A 23,038-nucleotide genomic window follows, 5' to 3' on the forward strand; every position below is an offset into this window, starting at 1 on the left:
TGCGATCTTGCATTAAAATATCGGAAAAGAACGGATTCTGTTATGACGGCATCACTTTATTTAATTATTTACGTCGGGATTTCACCATCAATCTCATCCCCTGATACATTTATAAGAAGATTATAAAGTTTCCATCGTCTGTAAGATTGATGTACCGAGGAGGATCCAGGGTCAATATCAAATTTAGACACTGACTTGAATGTTGGAGTTTGAGCAATAGAATTCCAAATCACAAAGGCGATTTTCTGCATCTTAGAAAGAAAGGAGGTTGCATTTATTGCCAAAAAGCCAATTTTTATCTGGCATGAATATACATTTAGTGTCAGCATAAACATATCACTGTGTTCCTTACAAACAAACATCTATGAACTAATCAAGTTGTCTTATTTTTATTTTTTTCTTCCTTTCAGCACATTTAATATCTCGCTGGTTCCCTCCAACCAAAATGTTGGATTATTCACTTCAGGTTACAATGTGGACACAGCAGGTACAATATTTGCATTTTACTAAAAAGGTTCACGCAGCAAACACGTCATCCTTCTGTTTTTGCTGAACACGGTTTCCTCCAATTGACATATGTAATCCTCTTTGAACTCCTTCTGGTTTTGTCGACTGAATTGTGTTTTGCAACTTCATCCAAATGACCGACTTTCTTTCCAATGAACCCTCTCGTGGGATGTCACTCATTCTAAAGCTGATTTCACAACAAGAGGGCTGACTGTTACAAGATATCCACAGCAGATGGCGACGTAGTCCTGGAAATGGTGTGTGTGTGCGTGTGTGTGTGTGTGTGCGCGTGTGTGTGAGTGTGTGTGTGAGTGTGTGTGCAACAACTAAATCATATTATCAGCATGTGATATACATAGTTTCAAGAGAACCAACTCCAGCCCGAGAGCAAATGGCAAGGGCAGCGGCGGCGGAGTGAACCTGACGGGCATGTGTTTTAAGGAGGAAACCCACGTGAACGTCCAAGCTGGACTCAGAAAGGCCCCTGTCAGGTTGCAACCCAGAACCCTGCTGCTGTGAGGCAGCAGGGCTGACCACTGATCCACTGTGACACACCCACAATATGATTTCTATTATCTAACTTGTACAGAAATACCTTGTCAGCATGTGGTTATTATTCTCATCATGGTGTTTATATGATTATATTAATCATAGTGTTTACATTGACTGACAACACTGTCACACAACAAAACCGAATCAACATAATGATCCAAAGAAATGAAGGATGGGGTCAAAGGGGTCAAAATATCCCCCAAACAAACAGTTCACCCAAAGCAGCTCCAGTGTAAATGACTGGCAATGACAATGGTGACATTCCCAGACAAAAAAGTGAAATTTTAAAGGTAAAAATGTATGTTCTTTTTTTTTTCCAGGGTAATGGATCGTTTAGATCTCTTCATGTACGGTATTTCTTCCCTTCATGTGTATTTCTGTGGATTTAGGGGTGTTTGGGCCTGTGGGATTGTAATTGATACATTATTTTCTCCGAAATGTCTGTGAAAGTGCAAAAGAAAATGTAGCTGATAAAAGTTCAGCTGATAAGTTAATTAGTCTTATGTATTTGCAAAAGTATAAAAACTATATATATATATATGTTATTATTATTTTTATGGTATTACAAAATTTAAAATATATATATGTATATATATATATGTATATATATATATATATATATATATATATATATATATATATATTGTTTGTAGCCTAACTAAATGAGAATTTTGGCTTTTTTCTCGCATCACTAGTTGGGCTTTGATAAGTATTTTCAGAATGGTTATTTGTTATATTTTTATTGCCCTGACAATCGATGCATCTCTTACTGTTGCTGTGAAGCACCTGGATTGTTTTGAAAGCACCCTATGAATACATATACTTGAACTTGAACATGTACTTGAACCTAAACATGAACTTATACTTGAACTTGAACTTGCTCTAACCCACAACAGAGGCCGTTGTCAATGTCTTTGGTATACAATACGTTTTTAAAAGTGCAGATGTATGAAGTACATCAGAAATGTGTGTAAAGGGATTACTCCTATCACCATCTTAATTAAAGAGTGTTACTATGTAATTGGAATTCTATGATCTCCAATGAATTTTTATTTTAATATGAAATATATCTCCTTATTCCACATGGAGGAACATCTTCTGATACAGAGTGCATTTTTATATATATTTTTTGCATTGTGTCTTAAACAAAATTAATGACAGACATGATGCAATTCTTCCATTTCCCATGAGGACGAGATGAGAGCCGAGGGTGGAAAACTCCCGTGGATATTAAGAAGTCCGCTGGGATTCCTCGAGCTTTTTTTTGTTGTTGTTGTTTTTTCCCCCGGAAGGTTTTGGAGTGTGAGGGGATGTCAGGGTTCAGCCGGCGGCGTTTTTCAATCCTCCAGGCGAATTCAAGTACAAGTTCAGGTCCTCAGGGCCCTGAGAGGGAGCCCTCGGTGCTGCCTGACAGGAACACCCACACACACACACACACACACACACACACACACACACACACACACACACACACCAAGCACAGGCTGTCTTTTAATTAAGAGGAACACAAACATGCTAATAAACAGTCGCATGTCTGAAAAATAACAATAACACCAAATTAAAGGTCACTCGGGCCCACGCCTCGCCAAATCAAGCGTGCGGGATTAATTGTTTATTTGGAGAGCCCTTGTCAAAAGTGTTGATTTAATTTGCTTATCTCGCCGCTTGCTTAATTCAGCTGAACCTGATGTGACGCTGTGTAGCCAAATAGAAAGAGAAATTGACATGTAAATGGGGCAGAATTATCAAATGATAAATAATGGATGAGACCGGGTGTTTTATGAACACACACACACGCGCCTCAATTACGCATTCTGCAGTAAATTGAACACAATTAAAATAATTTGGGAGATATCGGCCTGCTGTAAAGTAAGATTAGAAACTAAACCGACTGTTTACAGTAGAAGTACGTAGATTAATGAGTAAGTATGTATAAGTATAAAAATGATCCCGTGACAGCATCAATAACAACAAACCTAAAATTAAACAATTATTAGTGATAGAACAGCTAAGCAGACTTAGGTGTTAAAGAGCATTTTTTTTTATAAGATTTGCCTCAGGCCAAACATTTCATTTTTAAGTAGAATTCAACAAATACTTATCTTTATATATATATATATATATATATATATATATTTATTTGTGTGTGTGTGTGTGTGTGTGTGATTTATTTTGATATAGCTAGGAGCATATGTTTATAATCTAAATATGTTGGGAATATAGGACTTTACCAGTGGAGGTCGAAAGGTCTGGCTCACATAACATAATCACCTTGTCCAGCTTCCAGCTTGTGCTTCTCCCTCTTTGATTGTTGGCCAAACATTTACAGTATTGAAATCCCAAATTAAAATCTTAAAGACTTTAATCATAAATGTTGTTGTTGTGGCAAGCCCCAGCTACATCAGGCAAATAAAGAACGTAACTACCAAGGCACATATCTGATCAAATTTGGAGGAGAGTAATATCAGGGGTTTAATCCAACCCTAACCAGTGGTTCATTGACCTCCGCATCAGCTATGGATTCCAGGAAGATCAAATTCTCCAGGCTGAGCGGTTTAAGAGTTAAGGCAAAATAAAAAACCTGAGTTAGAGATTGGCGTCTTGGAGATCAATACTTACATAGAATCACAACTTGAAAATGGAAAAAAAAAAATCAACCGCGTAGCATGACCATATGTCTCTACTATATGAGGTAAATGTTTATAAACTTTGAAACATTCAACATCCACTTACATTGGAAAGGACCTGGTTACAGCATCAGAAACCTGTACACGCAACACATTTGTTGCTGACAATCTTCCCTCCGCACTTTGGCAACGTTGGTATTCTCTAATTTAATAATGTAGCCAAAGTGCCAGACATATCAGTGCCAAAAATATCATCCATTGATGGCTCAGGGATACGACCAGATCGGCAGCGCTCCACTGAGACCTCGAAAACTCTCATTGGTTACCAAGAGGCTAGCGGCCTAACTGTTGGATTCGGGGTTATAAAAATGTCCAACGTCCCAGGTAGAAGCTGCCCCGTTAGAGAGAGGGCGTGTTTGTGGAAATGTTGCTGGCGATGCTGGGGCTGGTTGGTATTTGGGCGATGGAGGTTTCTGGAGCAGAAGGGGAAGCTCCCCTCTGTAGGACGCTGGCCAATCCAGAGTCTCCCCTTCTGGCCAAAGATGGCGACGTCACCATCGGAGGAGCCTTCTCCGTCCACAGCAAAATCACCCAGCCTCCGCTTTCCTTCGCAGAAACTCCAACACGGCTGACGTGCTCTAGGTATCGTATGTGGTCACCCTGCTTGAAATGGCTCTTTTTTACATTTGTTTATTTTATAGATGGATTGTGAAAAAAAAAAAACCTGTCACCGCTTTGCTTCACAGTGTCAATCTTCGAGAGTTTCGATTTGCGCAAACTATGATCTTCGCCATCGAGGAGATCAATAACAGCGACGGTCTTCTGCCCAATGTGTCTATTGGCTATCGTATTTACGACAACTGTGGCTCCACGTTGTCGTCCATGCGCGCGGCCGTGGCTCTGATGAACGCCGGGGAGTGGACGGCGGCGAGGACCTGCTCCGGTCGGTCCACGGTCCACGCCATCATCGGCGAGTCCGAGTCGTCTTCGACCATCGTGCTGTCACGCACCACCGGACCATTCAAGTTGCCGGTGGTAGGATGGATATCTCCAGATTTCTAAATATTTGGCCGTGGCTGCATTTCCAAGAAACGTCTTTTTTCCGATTTATCTTTTCCCAGATCAGCCACTCGGCGACGTGCGAGTGTCTGAGTAGCCGAAAGGAGTTTCCGTCCTTCTTCCGCACCATCGCCAGCGACCTGCACCAGAGCCGAGCTCTGGCTCGCTTGGTGAAGCACTTCGGCTGGAGCTGGGTGGGGGCGGTCAACAGCGACAGCGACTACGGCAACAGTGGCATGGCCATCTTCCTGGCCGCGGCCCAGGAGGTGGGCGTGTGCGTGGAGTACACGGAGAAGTTCCACAGGACTGAGCCGGAGAGGCTGCGGAGGGCGGTGGAGGTGATTCGCGGCGGCACGGCCCGGGTGGTCGTGGGGTTCTTGGCCCACGTGGAGATGAACGACCTCCTGGAGCAGCTGAGCCTCCACAACGTCAGCGGCCTGCAGTTCGTCGGCGTGGAGGCCTGGATCACGGCCGACAGCCTGGTGACGCCCACCAGCTTCGGCGTGCTGGGGGGCGCTCTGGGTTTCGCCGTGTTGAAGGCCGATATCGAGGGGTTTTCCGATTTTGTGATCAAGGGATTCTGGGAAACGGCATTCCCATGCACGGAAGAAGGAAGAAACAATTCGACAGTTAGAGTGAGATGTGACGAAAATCTTGATCTAATTGAGAAAAAAGATTACAACGACGATGTGGCGGAGCTCAGATACTCCGCCAATATCTACAAAGCCGTCTATGCCGTTGCCCATTCCCTGCACACCCTGATGAAATGCTCAGACAGCCTGGGCTGTGACAAGACTTTAGAGGTCCATCCCTGGCAGGTAAAATGGACATTTCAAAATTTCACTTCCAAGTCAAGTGCACTTGAATAAAATCATTGGATGAACTTCAAAAACTGCGTCAAATTTGGCAAACCGATATTTTAAGGCTTCCTCGACTGAAAACGTACGGCTTAGTTTTTCCATTTTAAGTTGAGAGAACCAAAAGACCCATAGAGGGAGAATAAATTGAAGAGTTTTCTTTGGATTGTATTTTTTCTTGTGTTTCCTTCTTTCTCTCCCATCAGGTCGCGGAGTCCCTGAAGACGGTGAACTTCACCATCAAGAACGGGGACCGGGTGTGGTTCGACGGCACCGGCGCCACCGTGGCCCGGTACGAGGTGGTGAACTGGCAGCGCGGCGCCGGTGGCTCGGTCCGGTTCAAACCGGTGGGCTACTACGACGCCTCTTTACCTCCCGGGGAGAGATTTGTCCTCAGGGTCCAAGATATCATGTGGCCCGGCGGAAAAAAGGCAAAGGCACAGTCTCAGTATAGTATATCCTAAATGAAGTTACCGCAGATAAGTATTCAGTATCCTTGGACATGAAATATTGAAGTCCTTTTCTCCTTTTCCCTAAAAAGTTGCCGGTGTCGGTGTGCAGCGTGAGCTGCGTCCCCGGAACCCACAAGGTTCTGCAGAAGGGGAAACCCGTCTGCTGCTACGACTGTGTCCCCTGTGCCGACGGAGAGATCAGCAACGCCACAGGTAGATGCATGGTCGTAGAGCTTAGAGATCACCCACGGGTGGTGTGCGTCGCCCTGTGCATCGTGTTAAAGATGGCCACGCTGTGCTCCCTGATGGATGTCTTCAGGGGTCTACCTCGGTATTTCTAACAGACTTTCCGTTGCAGATTCTAACGACTGCACAAAGTGCCCCGAGGAATTCTGGTCCAGTCCGAAACGAGATGTGTGCGTACGCAAAAACGTAGAGTTCCTCACCTTCACGGAGGTGATGGGGATAGCGCTCGTGTTTTTCTCTCTGTTCGGGGTGCTCCTCACCGGGTTCGTGGCCGTGTTGTTATGGATCAATAAGGGCACCCCTCTAGTCCGGGCCAACAACTCGGAGCTGAGCTTCCTGCTGCTCTTCTCCCTAAAACTCTGCTTCCTGTGCTCCCTGACCTTCATCGGCCGGCCCTCCGACTGGTCCTGCATGCTGCGCCACACGGCATTCGGCATCACCTTCGTCCTCTGCATCTCCTGCGTCCTGGGGAAGACCATCGTGGTGCTGATGGCCTTCAGGGCCACGCTCCCGGGAAGCAACATGATGAAGTGGTTCGGTCCTCCTCAGCAGAGACTCAGCGTCCTGGCTTTCACCCTCATCCAGGTGGTGATCTGCGTTCTGTGGCTCACCATAGATCCTCCCTTTCCTTTTAAGAATTTCAATCATTTCAAAGACAAAATTATCTTAGAATGTGCTTTAGGGTCAGCGATAGGCTTCTGGGCCGTGCTGGGGTACATAGGAGTCCTCGCTCTGTTGTGTTTCCTTCTGGCTTTTCTGGCCAGAAAACTGCCGGATAATTTCAACGAGGCCAAGTTCATCACGTTCAGCATGTTGATATTCTGCGCCGTCTGGATCACCTTCATTCCAGCGTACGTCAGCTCTCCTGGGAAGTTCACTGTGGCCGTGGAGATATTTGCTATTTTAGCCTCGACTTATGGGTTACTTTTCTGTGTATTTGCACCTAAATGCTTCATTATTGTATTTAAGCCAGAACTAAACACAAAGAAACACATAATGGGAAAACGATAATCCAAACTCTATTAAATAGTTATATAAATAAATATTCATTATCTACTTGTGTTTGTGTATCACTCACTTCTTAGAGATAAATAATATTTGCTGAACTGGAGTTGTTTCAGCTCTTTAGGTGATGTTTACTTAGGTGTGTCTTATTGGATAATCCATCTTGAAAATGAATGTGAAACAGTTAATACACTGTCAAATATTAAAAACTATCTTTAAGAATATCAAAATGTTCATGTGCCCTAAACGCCCACTGCTTGGTATAACATTTCACAACAAGCAAATATTACTTTCACTAATTAGTTGTAATCACTTCATTTTATACTTTTGTAGTTTGGTATATAATAGCACAGTAAACATCTCAAGTATTCGGCCACAACGGTTTTATTCATTCATTTTTGCACTTTCTGTAGATTTCTGCACATATCAGCATTTATGTTTAACTGTATCTTTGCTTCTGCCAAATATAAATGTAAATTGAAAAATCCCCATGGTGCTAATGCATTTCTTTCCAGTCACCTTTTTTTACCCTACAAGACAACTAGCAATTTCAAAATACATTTTTAATACATTTTAAATAAATACCAATATTTATCAAAACACAAACGCGTTAAGTCTTGAGCAGGAAAACGCTTAAGTCACAAGGCAGAGACGGATAAAGAAACAAACAAACATATATTGAAATTCACACAAGCCTTTTATATGGGAAAGCAGTTTCCTCTATCACTATACATTAATTTATCATTAGTTTGATGTAATAGACACATCCATATGATTGCAACTAATTAATCCATAGTAGTTTACCAAATAGCAGAAAATAGCTGATATTTTATAATCCAAATGCTTTTGAGCTGAAAATGAATTGAATGTTGTGTATCATGCATGAATGTGTATTTATTTACTATGTGTAAAATTAAATGAAAACATGATAAATTACTTTTTAATCAGGACAGTAAGTAATTCATTCAATAATTAAATGATTTGTGTGCTTTAGACAGTGATTAGTCACTGGGAAAGTATCACCTCATTTTGAAGTTAATAATATGAGAATCCTTGATGATATATTAATTTTTTTTCAAGTGACGGAGTGATATGTTTCTTAAGTAGTCCTAACAGGCCCACAGGGATCTCATCGCTCCTGATTTGACAGCCGGTCAGCGGGACGTCATCAACATTCCAAATATATCTATAAGGTTCATAAACCTGCAAAGAGAAGTGATTACGTGCACGGCTGCGTTTGCTCACAATGGATCAGCGCACGTGTCTAACGCTGCTGGTCCTTCTGGGGCTGACGGGCGTGTTTGGGGCAGAAGAAGAGGCTCCTCGCTGCCGCACGCTGAGGAGGTCAGAGTCCGCTCTGCTGTGGAACGATGGAGACATCACCATTGGAGGAGCCTTCTCCCTGCACAGCCAGGTCACAAGCCGCCCGCTGTCCTTCACTGACACTCCAGAACCCGTGACATGCTCCAGGTACTGTATGAGTTCTCCTCTCCTGGCGCCTTCCAGGAAGGGACTGAAAGTTAATGCGTTTGATGCATTGTTTTCGTTTTTTCAGGATAAATTTCAGAGAGTTTCGTTTTGTCCAGACAATGATCTTTGCCATCGAGGAGATCAACAACAGCAGCGCACTGCTTCCAAACATCTCACTCGGCTATGAGGTGTTTGACAGCTGCGGCTCCGTCATGCCCTCCATGAGCGTGGCCATGGCTCTGTTGAACGGACACCAAACGGCCCAAAGAAAATGCTCCAACAGTTCATCTATCCATGCCATCATTGGAGCTTCCGAGTCGTCGTCAACCATTGTAATGCTGAGAACTTTAGGGTTGTTCCAAATACCAGTGGTAAATTCTGCCATCATGTCAATTTTTTTAATGTCAAATATTTTTGCCGTTCCTTTTCCCTTCTGTTAGTAATTCCCGTCATTTATTATCCAGATCAGCCACTTTGCCACCTGTGCGTGTCTGAGTGACAAAAAGGAATACGCGTCCTTCTTCAGAACCATTCCCAGTGACTACTACCAGAGCAGAGCCCTGGCCAGACTGGTGAAGCACTTTGGTTGGACCTGGGTGGGGACGGTTCGAAGCGATAACGACTATGGCAACAACGGCATGCTGACTTTTATCGAAGCGGCCCGTCTGGAAGGAGTCTGCATCGAGTATTCAGAAGCCATCTCAAGGAATGACCTCAAGGAGCAGGTCGCCAGGGTGGTCCGCTTAGTCCGTAGCGGCAGAGCAAGGGTTTTAGTGGCCTTCCTAGCTCAGGGTGAGATGGACCTCCTGCTGGCGGAGGCTCTGAGGCAGAACCTGACCGGGGTGCAGTGGGTCGGGAGCGAGTCCTGGATCACCGCGAGCCACCTGGCCACCCAGAAGAACTCCGCCATCCTCACAGGTTCTTTGGGATTCACCATAAGTAAGTCAGCGATCCCCGGCCTGAGAGAGTTCCTGTTGAGAGTCAACCCGAGGCAGGACCCCCAGAACGAGTTGCTCCAAGAGTTCTGGGAGGCGACGTTTGACTGCGACTTCGGGACCTTGCTGGATAATCCAGGGAGCCGGGGCAGGGAGTGCTCCGGTTCTGAAACCCTGGCCAACGTCAACAATCCTTTCACCGACGTGTCAGAGCTTCGGATATCCAGCAATGTGTATAAAGCTGTGTACGCTGTGGCCCATGCCATGCATAACATGTTGAAATGTGGAGTTAGCGGAGGCAAAGGGAATGAATCATGTTCTTGGACAAACAATTTCGAGCGAGCGCAGGTGAGTGATCAGTTTTGTGTGATGAAGTATGAACAAAATATCCTAATGTAATGACATCGTATGACATATCAATTTCTCAATGTTCAGGTCAAATGACACTTATTCTGCTCCTGTAGGTCTTGAAACACCTCAGAGATGTGAACTTCACCCTTGATTCAGGGGAGAAAGTGTTTTTTGATGAGAACGGCGACCCCGCAGCGGTCTATGAGCTGGTGAACTGGCAGAGGAACGCAGCGGGGGAGCCCGTCTTTGTGACCGTGGGGAGCTACGACGCTTCACTCCCAAACAGAAAGCAGTTCACCATGAATGGAGTGAACATAACATGGGCTGATGGATCGTTGATGGTAAAAAAAATACAAAAAACAATTAATAATGAACAATATGTTTTCATTATGGTATTCCTTTTTATGGGGATCAAATATTGCTGTATTATCAGTATTTCCAATGCAGCATTGATGTATAATAGACATGGTAGAAGGGGAGAGAATGACATCTATCTCCAACTGAGCAAATTAAAATAATTTCCATAGATCTAGTTCTGTTTATATAAATGCACATACTGTAGATCTCAATGATCACAATTAATCAGAATTATGTTTATTGCGGTAGGTACATTTTCATATGAATTTGTCATGGTGGGGATTGGTGCGGTTCTCTAAAGACAATTTCCATATAAAAAAGCTAAGTCTGAAAAAAAAGATGAAGATAAATAAAATAACAAATAAAATAAAAAAAATAGGCTAATACACAAAAATAGTAAAAAAAATACAGAACAGAAATATATAAAGAAAAATATATTTTAAAAAGTGTGATTCTATGCATAGGATAAATTATTGGTGCAGGTATATAGTAAATTATATATATTACAACATAGATCATATATACATATCTACACAATAACATATTTATAGTGAAGCGCTCATTAATAATAAGCATCAAGTCAGAGTAACTGAGATTGTCTCCATATAGAATTATGTATTTTTAAGCAGTAACTATGTGGAGCTGAGTGTGTTCTTGTTGCAGAGGCCTCAGTCCGTGTGCAGTGTAAGCTGCCGTCCAGGTTTTCGGCAGGCGATGATCCAGGGAAAACCTGCCTGTTGCTTTTCCTGCATACCCTGCACTGCTGGGAAGATCAGCAACTCCAGTGGTAAGAAACCAGATTAAGAGGGATTCAAGTACACTAAATTAATTAAACGAACGCCACCTTTAACGGTTCAAAGAGTGATTTTGTCCCTTTCAGATTCTGCCAAGTGCTCCAAGTGTTCTCTGGAATTCTGGTCCAATGAAGAGCGCAACCTGTGCGTCCCCAAGGTGGTTGAGTTCCTGTCCTTTGGAGAAACAATGGGGACACTTCTTACAATTTTCTCATTGTTAGGAGCGAGTTTAACACTGACGGTGTCATTTGTTTTCTTCCGCTTTCGAGACACGCCTCTTGTTAAAGCTAGTAACTCGGAGCTGAGCTTCCTGCTGCTCTTCTCCCTGATCCTCTGCTTCCTGTGCTCCCTGACCTTCATCGGCCGGCCCTCCGACTGGTCCTGCATGCTGCGCCACACGGCATTTGGGATCACCTTTGCCCTGTGCATGTCTTGCGTCTTGGGTAAAACTATAGCAGTAGTGATGGCCTTCAAAGCTAAAATGCCCCAAAACAATGTTCCCCGGTGCTCGGTGCCGCTTCAGAGAGTCAGCGTTCTGAGCTGTAGCTCAATACAAGTCATAGTGTGTGTGCTGTGGTTGACTCTGGCTCCTCCATTCCCCCACAAAAATTCAGCTCATTCAAGTGAAAGGATCATTCTAGAATGTGCTTTAGGGTCAGCGATAGGCTTCTGGGCCGTGCTGGGGTACATAGGACTCCTCGCTCTATTGTGTTTCCTTCTGGCTTTTCTGGCCAGAAAACTGCCGGATAATTTCAACGAGGCCAAGTTCATCACGTTCAGCATGTTGATATTCTGCGCCGTCTGGATCGCCTTCATTCCAGCGTACGTCAGCTCTCCTGGGAAGTTCACTGTGGCTGTGGAGATATTTGCCATCCTCGCCTCAAGCTTTGGCTTGCTTTTATGTATATTTGCCCCAAAATGTTATATCATATTACTAAAACCAGAGAGAAATACAAAAAAGCACATGATGGAGAAGAATAATTCATAATCTCAAATCAAATCTCTATAACACTTGAATAGAATCATCCTGCAGTTTTGAAATAAATTGGATTAGAAAACACTTGATTAATTGCCCGAGGCGTTATATCCGGAAGGGTTAGTTAATCCTCAAATTCTCGATCCAACTGTCATCTCAATGTGATGTTCTACTTTTTGGCCAAGGGTTTATTCCACAATTATACGACATCTTTTTAAATACAGTATGTGCAGCCAAAGTAAACAAGTGTTAAACGCATGATGAAATACGCATCTACAACAACATATCCCCGAAGAAATCTGCAAGGTTTGCAGATTGGTGACGTGGAGATACGCCATTGCCAAATAAGGAAGAACGGGATTTGTACTTAACCAAATAGGCCAATAAGAGGCCATCAGACAGGCAACAGGTGTCATCATTGGTGAACAGAAACACGAGAGTCACTCAGGTGTCTTCCACGCCCCAATGGTATCACGGCGATCAATGGAAATGTATAAAAAGTCTAGACTTGAGGGGTTTGATCAGCAGGCCCTGTGGAGGAGGACCAGGTCAGGAGAGCGATGCTGCTGCCGCTACTTCTCTCTCTGCTGGCTGTCAGGAGCACCAGGCCCATGTGTCAAACATATGGCACTAAAGAACTTTCTCAGTTTTCAAAGGAGGGAGACATCAACATTGGAGGCATTTTCTCCTTCCATCAGAACCCAGTCAGTGTCAATCCATCTTTCCAGGTCGACCCAGGAAGCATCCAGTGCAACAGGTAAGAACACATTCTACAGCAGGTATCACGGTGAGGTCATTATTTGAAGATTTTGTGGTGGAATTCCGTTTCTGTCAGTCTGCCTGTGCCTGTTAAATGTTTCCCTTTATTTCTCACACCTTATAATTCCACAGGCTGGATCCAGGAGAACTTCAGTACGCCTACACCATGATGTTTGCCATTGAAGAGATCAACAATAGCTCCGAGCTGCTACCAGGAATAACATTGGGCTACAGGATCTTTGACTCCTGTCCGAGTATCCCTCTGTCTGTCAGAGCATCCCTCAACCTAATGAACATGTATAAGGAGGGGGAAGGCAGCTGCAACAAGCCCTCCAGTGTTCACGCTGTCATAGGGGAGACCACCTCCACCTCGACTATAGGTATTGCGAGTACAATGGGACCGTTCCATATACCTGTGGTAAGTGCTGAGGACGGAGCTGCAAATAAACTAAACTCATCCGTCCGTCTCTCATTCTGAAAATATCACAGAGCATTTCAGGGAAGACACACTGTGCATAATCTGTTAAATTACTTTGATTGTGCATGATTTATATTAAGAGTTGTGAGGTCAATTAATTCAACACTATTATACTGTTTATAGTGTAGTGTTGAAATACTGCTGAGGGATATCACTTTGTCCGTTCTAATTCTGGTTTCAGATCAGCCATTCTGCCACCTGTGCATGTCTTAGCAACAGGAGAGAATATGCCTCTTTCTTCAGAACCATCCCTAGTGACCTTTACCAGAGCAGAGCCCTGGCCAAACTGGTGAAGCACTTTGGCTGGACCTGGGTGGGGGCTATCAGAACAAACAGTGACTACGGTAATGGTGGCATGGCCACTTTCCTAAAGGCAGCTGAAAAGGAAGGCGTGTGTGTTGAGTACTCGTTGGCCATTTACAGAACTGACCCCAGGAAATGGTTCCTGGAAGTAGTGGACATTATCAAAATGTCCACCTCCAAGGTTATCGTGGCATTTGCTGATGGCACTGACCTAAACATTCTCATCAAAGAGCTGTACCTCCAGAATGTGACGGGACTTCAGTGGGTGGGCAGTGAGGGCTGGATCACTTACCGCTACATCGCCTCACCAGTAAACTATGCAGTGGTTCAAGGGGCTGTTGGTTTTGCTGCACAAAATGCTCACATACCTGGGCTCAAGGAGTTCTTGGCCACCAGCACACCCTCTACCAAGCCAGGGAACCAAGGACTGGTCGAACTGTGGGAGACTGTGTTCAGCTGCACTCTTACTCCCCAAGCAGAGGCTCAAGCTCAGGGTTTGGTCAAATCTTGCACCGGGGAGGAGTCTCTGTGGAACACACAGTCACGCTTCACAGATGTTTCCGATGCCAGTCTGCTAAATAATGTTTACAAGGCCACGTATGCTGTCGCACACGCACTGCACCTGCTGCTGAGCTGTCAAGACGCAAAGGGGCCTTTTGAGAACAATACCTGTGCAGATAGGAACACCATTCAACCATGGCAGGTGTGCTGTATATATGTGTTTCCTAAACTAAATATGTTATGTTGATGATGTTAGAACACTAACAACGTGGATGGTTCCTTGCAGGTCCTGTATTACCTGACTCAGGTAGGTTTCACCACTAAAATTGGTGAGACAGTGTTCTTCGACGACATGGGAGATCCAGCCGCACGCTATGCCCTGGTGAACTGGCAAATGGATGAGACGGGCTACATACGTTTTGAGACAATTGGCTCCTATGATGCCTCACAACCTGAGGGTCAGCAGTTTGAAATGAAGCCAGGTGTCAGTGCCATCTGGGCTGGGAAACAGGCAAAGGTAATGGGACATTTTCCTGCGCTAATATTTTATATAATTTTTAAGATGAGTGTATTATATATAAATGAACCTGTTTAATTTTGTGTTCCTGTGGTGCAGGTCCCCCGGTCTATCTGTAGTGACAGCTGTCGGCCGGGGTCTCAGCGAGCCTTCATTAAGGGAAAACCTGTCTGCTGCTTTGACTGCCTTGCCTGTGCTGATGGGGAGTTCAGCAACACCACAAGTGAGAGAGCGGGGTTCATTGCCTTTACTCTAGCCCTCATCATGTTTTTGTTGGGAAAAATCCCTGTTAGCACTTTACTGGTCTCTCTGAGGATGTATACAATGTACAGTTTAAATATATCCATGCTTTCAGATGCCGTGAAATGTGACAAATGCCCTCCCGACTACAAGTCCAACGTGGAGAGAAATAACTGTGACTTGAAAGCGGTTGAGTTTCTTACCTTCCAAGAACTAATGGGTATCTTGTTGTTGGCCTTCTCTGTGTTTGGAGCCTGCTTGGCCGTGACGATAGCGCTGATATTTTACCACTACAGACAGACTCCCATCGTCAGGGCCAACAACTCCGAGCTGAGCTTCCTGTTGCTCTTCTCACTTACCCTCTGCTTCCTGTGCTCCCTGACCTTCATCGGTCGGCCCTCCGACTGGTCCTGCATGCTCCGCCACACGGCGTTCGGCATCACCTTCGTCCTCTGCATCTCCTGCATCCTGGGGAAGACCATCGTGGTGCTGATGGCCTTCAGGGCCACGCTTCCAGGAAGCAACATGATGAAGTGGTTCGGTCCTCCTCAGCAGAGACTCAGCGTCCTGGCTTTCACCCTCATCCAAGTTTTGATTTGTATACTTTGGCTAACAATAGACCCTCCCTTTCCTTTTAAGAACATGGAACATTATCAGGATAAGATTATCCTAGAATGTGCTTTAGGGTCAGCGATAGGCTTCTGGGCCGTGCTGGGGTACATAGGAGTCCTCGCTCTGTTGTGTTTCCTTCTGGCTTTTCTGGCCAGAAAACTGCCGGATAATTTCAACGAGGCCAAGTTCATCACGTTCAGCATGTTGATATTCTGCGTCGTCTGGATCACCTTCATTCCGGCATATGTCAGTTCTCCTGGGAAGTTCACTGTGGCCGTGGAGATATTTGCTATTTTAGCCTCAAGTTATGGAATGTTATTTTGTATTTTCCTGCCCAAGTGCTACGCCATATTACTCCAACCAGAGAAAAATACTAAGAAACATATGATGTGTAAGATGGCACCCAGAGCGCTATAGACTAATAAAACACCACATCTCTTCTAGATGAATGAATTTGAGCACAATATTTTGGGGCATTGAAGGGAAATGACTCCATGCAATTCCAATTTGCCATCTACAAACACTGTAATATTTTGTAACAGGTCACATAGTCTAATATTAAGAGAATCAAAGAAGGAATAGAGTTGTTTAAAAAATATATATACATATATAAATATAAATGCGTAAAACTTTACACTTGAAATTGTTGAATAAGATATTGAATGTCTTTTAAGCTCTAATTTTTATTATTCTGATAGTAAATGAAACGATAGATGTGAAATATAAATTATACATGGATTATATGCTGTATTTACACTTATGCTGAACAATGATTTACAAAATAAAATGAAAACAAACAAATACTACTGTGGTTTTATATTATGTACTCATTATTACTGTCCTGGTTTTATATTATATCTAAAAACAGGGAAATGCATTTATCAATATAAAAAATGCTTTCCAATCACATTAGCAAAGTTTGATCCAAAGAACACATTCAATGACTTAATGAGGGTCACAGTAGGTGCAAAAATATCCTATACTGACATACAACTATGTCATTCACATCTTCATTATAAAACCAACCATCATGACTCATTTATTTACTAGGCTCAGTCTCTTTTTTCTTTTTCACTTTGAGATGCTTGGACCAAACCACATCTCCTGCTCATGCACACAAGCATGTTGATGACTTGAATGGTAAATTAAAGCTCATTTTAGAGAAGACAGGCATGATAGCTGGGGCCTTTAATGTCCTGTACTTTACACAATGTTTATTTATTTTTTTAATGTATGTATGTATTTTGGCCAAGACAACAGCAGCCATACAAACACAAAAGTTGCAGACAAATAAGGTAAATTCCAGGAATGCTTGCATGTGCATAACTATATACATGTACCGCATATCACAATATAATTCCAATGCCTCACCATTATAGTAGAATGACGGATTTAGTGAAATGTCCTAGTGGTGGTGTTGTAAATCAGCAGAATGCCTCTTTTCCTGTCAAATGACTCAACCAGATCACTCCAAACTGTTGTATCATTAAATACGTTTTGCTGCTGAGAAAGAGGAATTATTATTCATTCTGTTAATGTATGACAACGTTGTGCAAAGTCTGTGGCAGAGCGGTCTCATTAGTGTTTACTTATCCCTCATATGACCCTGTATTATATAGACTTTCCTTATGTGTTGATTAGTACAGGGCTAATAGCAGTGGTACTTAAACGCCATTTGTATTGTTTTGCTCATGAGCCTGAGGCTCAAGAATTTTATATATATATATATACTGTATATATATAAATATATATATATATATATATATAATTATATATATTTTTTAATAAAGATTCACCAGTTTGAAGGGCCTTAGATTCTTTATTTCTCTAAATCAGTTTGGCTGAATTAACTGTGATTTGAATATTTACATATTGAAAGCTTGGTTAATAATATACTTTTAATTTATTCCACTTTACAGAAAAAAACACATTACTCTTGTTGGTAAGAGTTTAACCTTTTACCAATGCTCAGTGGTTTAGAAAAGGCAAAAAAAAAAAAAAACATCGAATTGTGAGATTGGATTAAGAATGCACACAGTTATAATACACACAGCAAAAAGTGTATTCATGGTTACTTTGTGGAGAGATTGTTGTTACACTATACTCTATACACTGTCACTCTATACACTGTAATTTGATTCTGCATTCGGCAGAGATGGATTAGAACCAAACAATAGTAAGGAGACCGAAATCCAACGTGCCAATCCCCCTGTGGAGCCACGTGGACAGCACATTACTGATGATTACTACATGTCACGCTTCGTTTTTTCAGATATGTATAAATACCAGTGCCACGTCCGCCCTGCTGCTGCCAGCCTGTGACGTGCACATCAGAGATGCTGTGCACACACAAGTGGCCGGAGCAGGGTCTGGCCCTCTTGCAGCTGCTGCTGGCGGCGTCTCTTTCCGGGGCGGAAGACCCGGTGTGCCATCTGATGGGGGAGCCCGAACCCCCCCAGCTCAATAAGAACGGGGACATCATCTTGGGGGGAATCTTCTCCTTCCATAGCAGCTGGATAAACAGAGAGGCTCGCTACGAGCACAGACCCCTGCCCCTGCAGTGCACCAGGTACACTGAGAGGTTTTTTTTTGGTTTATGTGGTTTGAAGACAGGGTCAGATCAACAGTTTAGCATTTGTTTCCAGTTTGAATTTCAGAGCCTTCCAGTTTGCCCAGGCTATGCTCTTTGCCATCGAGGAGATAAACAACAGCACGGAGCTGCTGCCGGGCGTCACGCTGGGATACAAGATCTACGATGCCTGCGGATCGATTGCGAGAGGAGTGAGCGTGGCGTTGGCCTTGGCCAGCGGCAACGAGGACAGAGCCTCCGGGTCCGAAAAGTCCTGCACAGGTTCGGCCCAGGTACCGGCCATTATGGGAGAGACATCCTCCTCCCCCTGCATGGCCATAGCCACTGTGATGGGACCCTTTCATGTCCCAATGGTGAGTAAGTGATGACTGTTTGGAGAGTTTGGGTTCTTCTCTATAGCTCCACTGAAGGTGTTCCCGCTCCTCTAGGTCAGCCACTTTGCCACCTGCGCCTGTCTCAGCGACAAAGTCCGCTACCCGTCCTTCCTCCGGACGATCCCCAGCGACTACCACCAGAGCAGAGCCCTGGCCCAACTGGTCAAGCACTTTGGCTGGACTTGGGTGGGAGCGATCAGAACCAACGACGACTACGGCAACAACGGCATGTCCACCTTCACCGAGACGGCCACGCAGCTCGGCATCTGCCTCGAGTACTCGCTGCCTTTCTTCCGGACGGACCCGCCGGAGAAGATCCAGAGGATCATCGACACCATTAAGGGTTCAACCTCCCGGGTGATCCTCGCTTTTGTCTCCCACATGGATATGGACATACTGGTTCACGAGTTCGGCCGCCACAACCTCACCGGATATCAGTGGGTCGGCACCGAGGGCTGGATCTCAGACTCCCAAACCGCCACCACCCCAGACCATCACATCCTAGACGGCTCCATAGGTCTGTCCATCCCCAAGGCCCACGTCGGCGGCTTGAGAGACTTCATCTTGGACGTGAAGTCGCTAAATTCCTCCATGAGTGATGAGTTGTTCACAGAGTTCTGGGAGAAACTGTTTGATTGTGGCTCGACGGGGGCCAATCGTAAAAAGTGCACCGGATCTGAAGATCTGTCACGGTTAACAAACGGCTTCACAGATATGTCGCTCATGCCCATCTTTAATAATGTGTATAAGGGAGTGTATGCCGTGTCCCATGCACTCCATAGCTTTCTGGGATGTGGGAATAGATGCAGCCACGTGGTTAAACCGAATCCGTCTGAGGTAAGTTGAAGAATTAACTTTAATGGACAAAAATGTGCTTCATGAGATGTGGAAATATTATTTATTCATGTCATCAGATGATTTTTGGAGCTATGTTGTGTAGTATATGGGATATGTGATATTCTGGTCCATTATTTTCCTTAATGATTTCCTAGAAATTACTGGAAAGCTTTTCCTTAAAAATAAATCCTAGAAAGATATTTGCTGGGAAATTTTCAAATCAATTCAACAGTCACACATTAACTTTTTTAGAGGAAACTATTACTGTTATAACTATAAGGGTCCCAGATTGTAATGTGTGACAGGTATAGTAATATTTATAACAAAATTGACATCTAGAGTGTTTCGCCCTTAGATTTTGCAGCAAATAAAAAAGATGCATTTCAAGACGAAGGAGGGGGAGGAGGTTTACTTCAACGAGGAGGGAGATCCGGCGGCAAAGTATGAAATCATAAACTGGCAACCCAGAGACGACAGCACGGTGGAGTTTGTGACCGTCGGCCTCTACGACACGTCCCTCCCTGTAGACAAACAGCTGCAGTTCCATGACAAGACCTTTATTTGGGCAAACAACTCAAAACAGGTGAGAAGTTTGAAAACATACAAAACGGCTTATTATCATATTTTAGCACAATTTTCACTTTCATCATGCCTTGAAAAGATGGCTTCATAATAAATCAAAGTCCCCTTTCCATCGAGTGTAAAAACAGGCCAACTCTCGCCTGTTTTGCACTCGTTATCAAACACTCTATTTCAAAAAGTATAAATGGTAGACACACCGTATGGCACATGGCTTTCATTAAAGAAGAGAATTACAGTACTTTCAAGTATTTAGGATTCACCATAAATTGTAAAAAAAAAAAAAAAAAAACAGATACCAATGTTAACTATGTTTTTTAACCTATGTTTTTTTATGTACAAAGGCTATGGAGAAAATAACTCCTGTTTATGATTCCTAACAAAATGGTAATAATAAAATGATACAAATCATATCATCCAAATTCTGTTTGTTTGTTTTTTTTACAGGGGGGCAGGACAGGCCTAGAATTCTCGCCTCTTTTTCCACGAGGGTCAAACACACTCAGCTCTCCGTCTCACAAACTGTTCAATCGTGGTTCACAGCTTAATTTAAAGGCCTGTTTTGTGACCTCCCGAAGGTTCCTGGGTCGGTGTGCAGCGAGACGTGCGCTGCAGGGACCCGTAAGGTGCTGCAGAAAGGGAAGCCGGTCTGCTGCTACGACTGCTTAGCGTGTGCAGAGGGAGAGACCAGCAACAGCACAGGTCCAACAACACGGAGGACACACGGCACAAGAGAATGAATCTCATTGAAAAGGCTTAATTATGTCAATATACAGATTTAATTTATATATAAGTAAGCCTACGCACAATGACACATTCCCTGGTGAATTGTTGTTGCATAGGTTGATGCATTTTATTCATAATACATTTATAGTTGTAATTTTAATATTAAATAATAATACAATTGTTTATTGTTAATTTCAGGATTATTGTCTATTGTATTGTCTTGTATTTTCTATTGACACTGTTTTCTATCTATCTATCTATCTATCTATCTATCTATCTATCTATCTATCTATCTATCTATCTATCTATCTATCTATCTATCTATCTATCTATCAATCTATCTATCTATCTATCTATCTATCTATCTATCTATCTATCTATCTATCTATCTATCTATCTATCTATCTATCTATCTATCTATCTATCTATCTATCTATCTATCTATCTATCTATCTATCTATCTATCTATCTATCTATCTATCTATCTATCTATCTATCTATCCACCCACCCATCTGTCCTTGATATTAATAACAAACATGTCAAAGGTGTAGGTCTATGTATTTTCTCCTATTTATATATGTATTTTCTGTTCATCGTCTATTGTTCTCCTTCTTGCACATGGACCTGCAGACTCCATCACCTGTGTGCGCTGCCACCTTGAGTTCTGGTCCAATCAGAAACGAGACGCCTGCGTGAGGAAGGAGACGGAGTTCCTGTCCTACCAGGAGATGATGGGCGCTCTCCTGACTGCCTCCTCCCTGCTGGGGACCTGCATGACGGTCCTGGTGGCGTCCATCTTCTTCCGATTCAAGAACAGCCCCATCGTCAGGGCCAACAACTCGGAGCTGAGCTTCCTGCTGCTCTTCTCCCTGACCCTCTGCTTCCTGTGCTCCCTGACCTTCATCGGCCGGCCCTCCGACTGGTCCTGCATGCTGCGCCACACGGCGTTCGGCATCACCTTCGTCCTCTGCATCTCCTGCGTCCTGGGGAAGACCATCGTGGTGCTGATGGCCTTCAGGGCCACGCTCCCGGGAAGCAACATGATGAAGTGGTTCGGTCCTCCTCAGCAGAGACTCAGCGTCCTGGCTTTCACACTCATCCAGGTGGTGATCTGCGTTCTGTGGCTCACCATAGACCCTCCCTTTCCTTTTAAGAATTTCAATCATTTCAAAGACAAAATTATCTTAGAATGTGCTTTAGGGTCAGCGATAGGCTTCTGGGCCGTGCTGGGGTACATAGGACTCCTCGCTCTGTTGTGTTTCCTTCTGGCTTTTCTGGCCAGAAAACTGCCGGATAATTTCAACGAGGCCAAGTTCATCACGTTCAGCATGTTGATTTTCTGCACCGTCTGGATCACCTTCATTCCAGCGTACGTCAGCTCTCCTGGGAAGTTCAGTGTGGCCGTGGAGATATTCGCTATTTTAGCGTCTAGTTTTGGATTGCTCATTTGCATTTTTATTCCAAAATGCTACGTAATTCTACTGAAACCAGAGAGAAATACAAAAAGGAATATAATGGGGAAAGTGCCTTTAAAATCATTATAAAAAATGTAGAATTACAGTATGATAGAGCAACTATTTCAATAAAAATGATTTAAATCAATATGTTGTGTATTTTTGTTTATTTTTTTATGTAGAATTCTGTTCTGCAATTTTATGATTTGATAAGATTTTGAATTATCATATACATTGATATAAATGTATATAGTATTGATGATAATATATAATATGTAAAGCCATAAAAAAAACACAATAACTAACTAACTAATTAATTAATGCATTTATCTTTGAAAACAGCAATAAACTTAAGCCTTCCCTATTTACTGTAAAGGTATAAGGGGTTCAGATGCTGTTGTTAATGAAATAATTACAATCTGTTTAAATATCAAGGAAATTAAACAGTCTACTTCAAAACAAGAAAAGCAAAAAAGGGGGAAGATTTGGCTTCTCCAACTTGTCTGGCACCCTGTGGCCCCCTGGGGGCCTCCCAGTGTTTCTAGATCCGAGCCCCCTGTTGTTAAGCGGCTATAAAGTAGCTGCTTCCAGCGGGGAGAACCATTAGCATAGCCTAGCGTCAGAGCAGACCCGAGCCATGCTGCTGCTCCGGCTGGTCCTCGTGGCCCCGCTCGTGGTCCTGGTCCTGGCTCTGCTAGTGGGGAACGGGTGGACAGGGAGCTCCATGTGCCGGCTACTGGGGCGGTCGGCGCCGCCCGAACTGACCCAGGACGGAGACTTTGTCCTCGGAGGCATTTTCTCCTTCCGCACGGGGCAGGACCACATCATCAACACGTTTCAGAGTGTTCCAAAAGTGCGGAAATGCAAGAAGTACGTTGC

The 23,038-nt window shown here is 43.6% G+C and overlaps 2 protein-coding genes across 2 annotated transcripts; both read left to right on the forward strand.

The window, feature by feature from the left end:
- Positions 1 to 4,149: 4,149 nt before the first annotated feature.
- LOC307234803 (uncharacterized protein) lies at positions 4,150 to 22,249 on the forward strand (the record flags this gene model as incomplete). The annotated part of the gene is made up of 18 exons (XM_080006667.1): positions 4,150 to 4,328; positions 4,433 to 4,721; positions 9,240 to 10,058; positions 10,175 to 10,402; positions 11,082 to 11,205; positions 11,299 to 11,716; positions 11,948 to 12,034; positions 12,787 to 12,945; positions 13,080 to 13,365; positions 13,607 to 14,431; positions 14,516 to 14,746; positions 14,846 to 15,997; positions 17,914 to 18,167; positions 18,244 to 18,541; positions 18,617 to 19,399; positions 19,755 to 19,982; positions 20,557 to 20,680; positions 21,336 to 22,249. 18 exons carry the CDS (start codon positions 4,150 to 4,152, stop codon positions 22,247 to 22,249), a joined length of 7,398 nt encoding a protein of 2,465 aa, XP_079862793.1.
- Positions 4,982 to 7,311, forward strand: LOC307235003 (extracellular calcium-sensing receptor-like; the record flags this gene model as incomplete). The annotated part of the gene is made up of 4 exons (XM_080006932.1): positions 4,982 to 5,563; positions 5,809 to 6,039; positions 6,147 to 6,267; positions 6,413 to 7,311. The coding sequence occupies 4 exons, from the start codon at positions 4,982 to 4,984 to the stop codon at positions 7,309 to 7,311; spliced, it is 1,833 nt and encodes a 610-aa protein (XP_079863058.1).
- Positions 22,250 to 23,038: the final 789 nt, after the last annotated feature.

The sequence above is a fragment of the Zeus faber genome, assembly GCF_960531495.2.
Source record: "Zeus faber genome assembly, chromosome: 9".
Lineage (NCBI taxonomy): Eukaryota > Metazoa > Chordata > Actinopteri > Zeiformes > Zeidae > Zeus > Zeus faber.